The 2,480-nt window shown below is 44.2% G+C and overlaps 1 protein-coding gene across 1 annotated transcript; it reads right to left on the reverse strand.

Moving 5' to 3' along the window:
• Nucleotides 1–1,318: 1,318 nt before the first annotated feature.
• Nucleotides 1,319–1,925, reverse strand: Diedel (diedel). The gene has a single exon (XM_018013764.2). It carries the CDS (start codon nt 1,787–1,789, stop codon nt 1,439–1,441), a length of 351 nt encoding a protein of 116 aa, XP_017869253.1. The 5' UTR covers nt 1,790–1,925; the 3' UTR covers nt 1,319–1,438.
• Between the last annotated feature and the right edge of the window lie 555 nt (nt 1,926–2,480).

Here is a 2,480-nt window from a genome sequence, read left to right on the forward strand (position 1 = left end):
CGAACAAAGGCGAACGAATAGCACCTGGCCAGGACGCGCTGCACACACAGGGCACAGGTAAGGCGAAAATATATAAAGTGAAAGGAAGTAGAAAGTATAAATCGTTGCAATCAATTTTTGCTATGCGGTACGAATTGATAAACTGCCCAAGCAGCTCCCTCCTGCTGCTGCTGTTGGTGTTGTTGGTGTTGGTGTTGGTGCTGCTCGTGTTGCATCCGCAGAGCTTGGTTGCTGCGTTGCTGCAAGCCGATACGCCAGGTGAGCTGCCTGGGCGCTGCCTGTCCTGTGCAGAGCTTCGATCTGGGTTACCTACATAGCTCTTAAAGCGAGCGCCATTCGGCTTTGTGTCTCCTCCTTTGATATCCCCCAACTGATTGAATTGCAGCCAAAGGAGGGTATATTGATTGTGCAGATAGATGGGAAGCGTTTCTTAACCAGCACTGAGATGCAATCTCTTATGGCGTGCAATAGATTTACACTTGCTTACAGGGTAACCTAAAGTCGAGCAGTTGCCTTTCCTGCGAATCAATCTAGTTTACGATTTGTTTTTGGCACAAGTCTCTCCATTAGTGGGTGTGGCCTGCAAATGAAGCATCAGTTGAGTTCAACTTTGGTTACTGAGCGCTCTCTCTGTCTCCCTCTATATCCTTCTGTCTAGCTCTGGTCATGCGATGCTTTATGGATTGGTGCACATTTAATTTGTATTGTAGAGCGAATGGAAATGACTGCACTTGGAAAGTTCTTTGCGGTTGCAGCTCGTTATTTTAATACTCATTATGTTTTGTTATTTTACAGCACTGGCTATGAACACTACTACATCTATCTCACTCATTTAAGCGTAGCCCACATATTCGAAATTGAAGAATCGGGCACAGCAGCTCCAGAAACTGAAGTGATCAAAATCAGTCACATAGCGACTCTAGACTGATGTCAGCCTACGCCCATGTATGGCTTTATATACATATAGCTGCCTCTTGGCACATGTCCGTACATATAGCTGCCTCTTGGCTCATGGCCGTATTCGTCTCGTTATCTCTAAGCAATGCAACATTTATTTATTAATTACTGCCCATCGGATTCTATTTCAACTCAATCAATGCGCGTATATTGCCATCGTTATTAATTGTTGATAAACGGCTTAAAGGCGTAATCGATAGGCCATTTGATTGCAAAGCTGTGTGAGCCAAGTGAGAATTGAAATCGATCAGAATATGTGGGGTGGAGGAGTAGGCAATGAGAGTGGCGAGAGTCGCCTTAACAAAGTTTGGGCCATTCTTGGTTGCATTCTGGGAATATTGAAGTTTATTCAGCAACTCAATTATGCTCACTAAGTTCTCTTTTATTATGATGAATGTATTGTATATGAATTGGTTAATTAGGTTCTGAAATTTATATATGAGTAGTTGCTACCAAGCCTATCGCATCAGTTCTTCTTCGACTAAACAAAGTGCACTTGACGTATGTGATAATCGCCGTAGTAGTCCTGAAATATCTGCAATGGGTTGCCCTTGCGGCAGCCGTTTTCGCAATTGCAGCCGAAGATGTTGCACGGACCCTGGCCGCAGTAGGTGCCCTGGACGGCAGTGCCGTCATCGCAAATGGACATCGTGCACATTCCAAACTGCGACTGCTTGGCGCCGTATAGCCGGCATTCATCTTCCCGATCGATCAACTGGAAGGCGATAACTCGGGAGGGGCAGCAGACGCCTTTGGTGGGCCTGAACTGCTGCAGCAATGAGCCCAGCCCCAGCCACAACAGGAGCCATTGGGGCAATGGGCTGAGAAACATGTTCTATTAAATTATTAAACAATTTTAGAGGTAGTGTAAAGTGATTGTGTGTAGCTGCAATTGAAGGCAGATCTGAACTTATTTATTTATTTTTGTACTCTTCTATACAATTTTGAGTGGAAAATCTAATATCGCTTAGATTGTGCTTATAAAATATACATGAATATCTCATATTAAATCTCATATTAAATCATTAAATGCAAATAGAATTGTTAATAATCTTCCAGCAATTCCTCACTCTACGCAGCTGCAGCCACCATAACCGATTAAGCCACGGAGCGCCGTCAAGAATATTATGGTAAGGTTACGTATACGCCGCATGGGCTTGCACTCGTGCTCAAAATGAAATTTATATGCAGGATAGAACAGGCAGAGAGATAGAGCAAGAGCGAAAGGGAAAGGCAAAGGGAAAGGGAGAGAGTGTGTGTGCGTGAGTGTGAGCGAGAGCGACATACTGTCGCTGTATTGGGCAAGTAAATATTTTATAATTTAATCAACATAAAAGCAACAAAGGCAATGACAATGGAGCCTGCACGACTGTCAGGAGGCGACGCGACACTACGATACGCCTCTGTGGTTAAGCGTGGGGAGTGGCACAATAAAATTGGTAAAAGAAACGGGAAATGCCAAAAACGAATGTCAAATACGTTGCGCGATAATGTTTAATGATAAGCAGGCGAAGGGGACGAGG

This window comes from Drosophila arizonae, chromosome 2 (assembly GCF_054131065.1).
Source record: "Drosophila arizonae isolate 15081-1271.41 chromosome 2, UAZ_ARI_1.0, whole genome shotgun sequence".
Lineage (NCBI taxonomy): Eukaryota > Metazoa > Arthropoda > Insecta > Diptera > Drosophilidae > Drosophila > Drosophila arizonae.

Excerpts from the sequence above, each read along its gene's own strand:
- Diedel (XM_018013764.2), bottom strand. The coding sequence starts at position 1,789 with ATGTTTCTCAGCCCATTGCCCCAATGGCTCCTGTTGTGGCTGGGGCTG.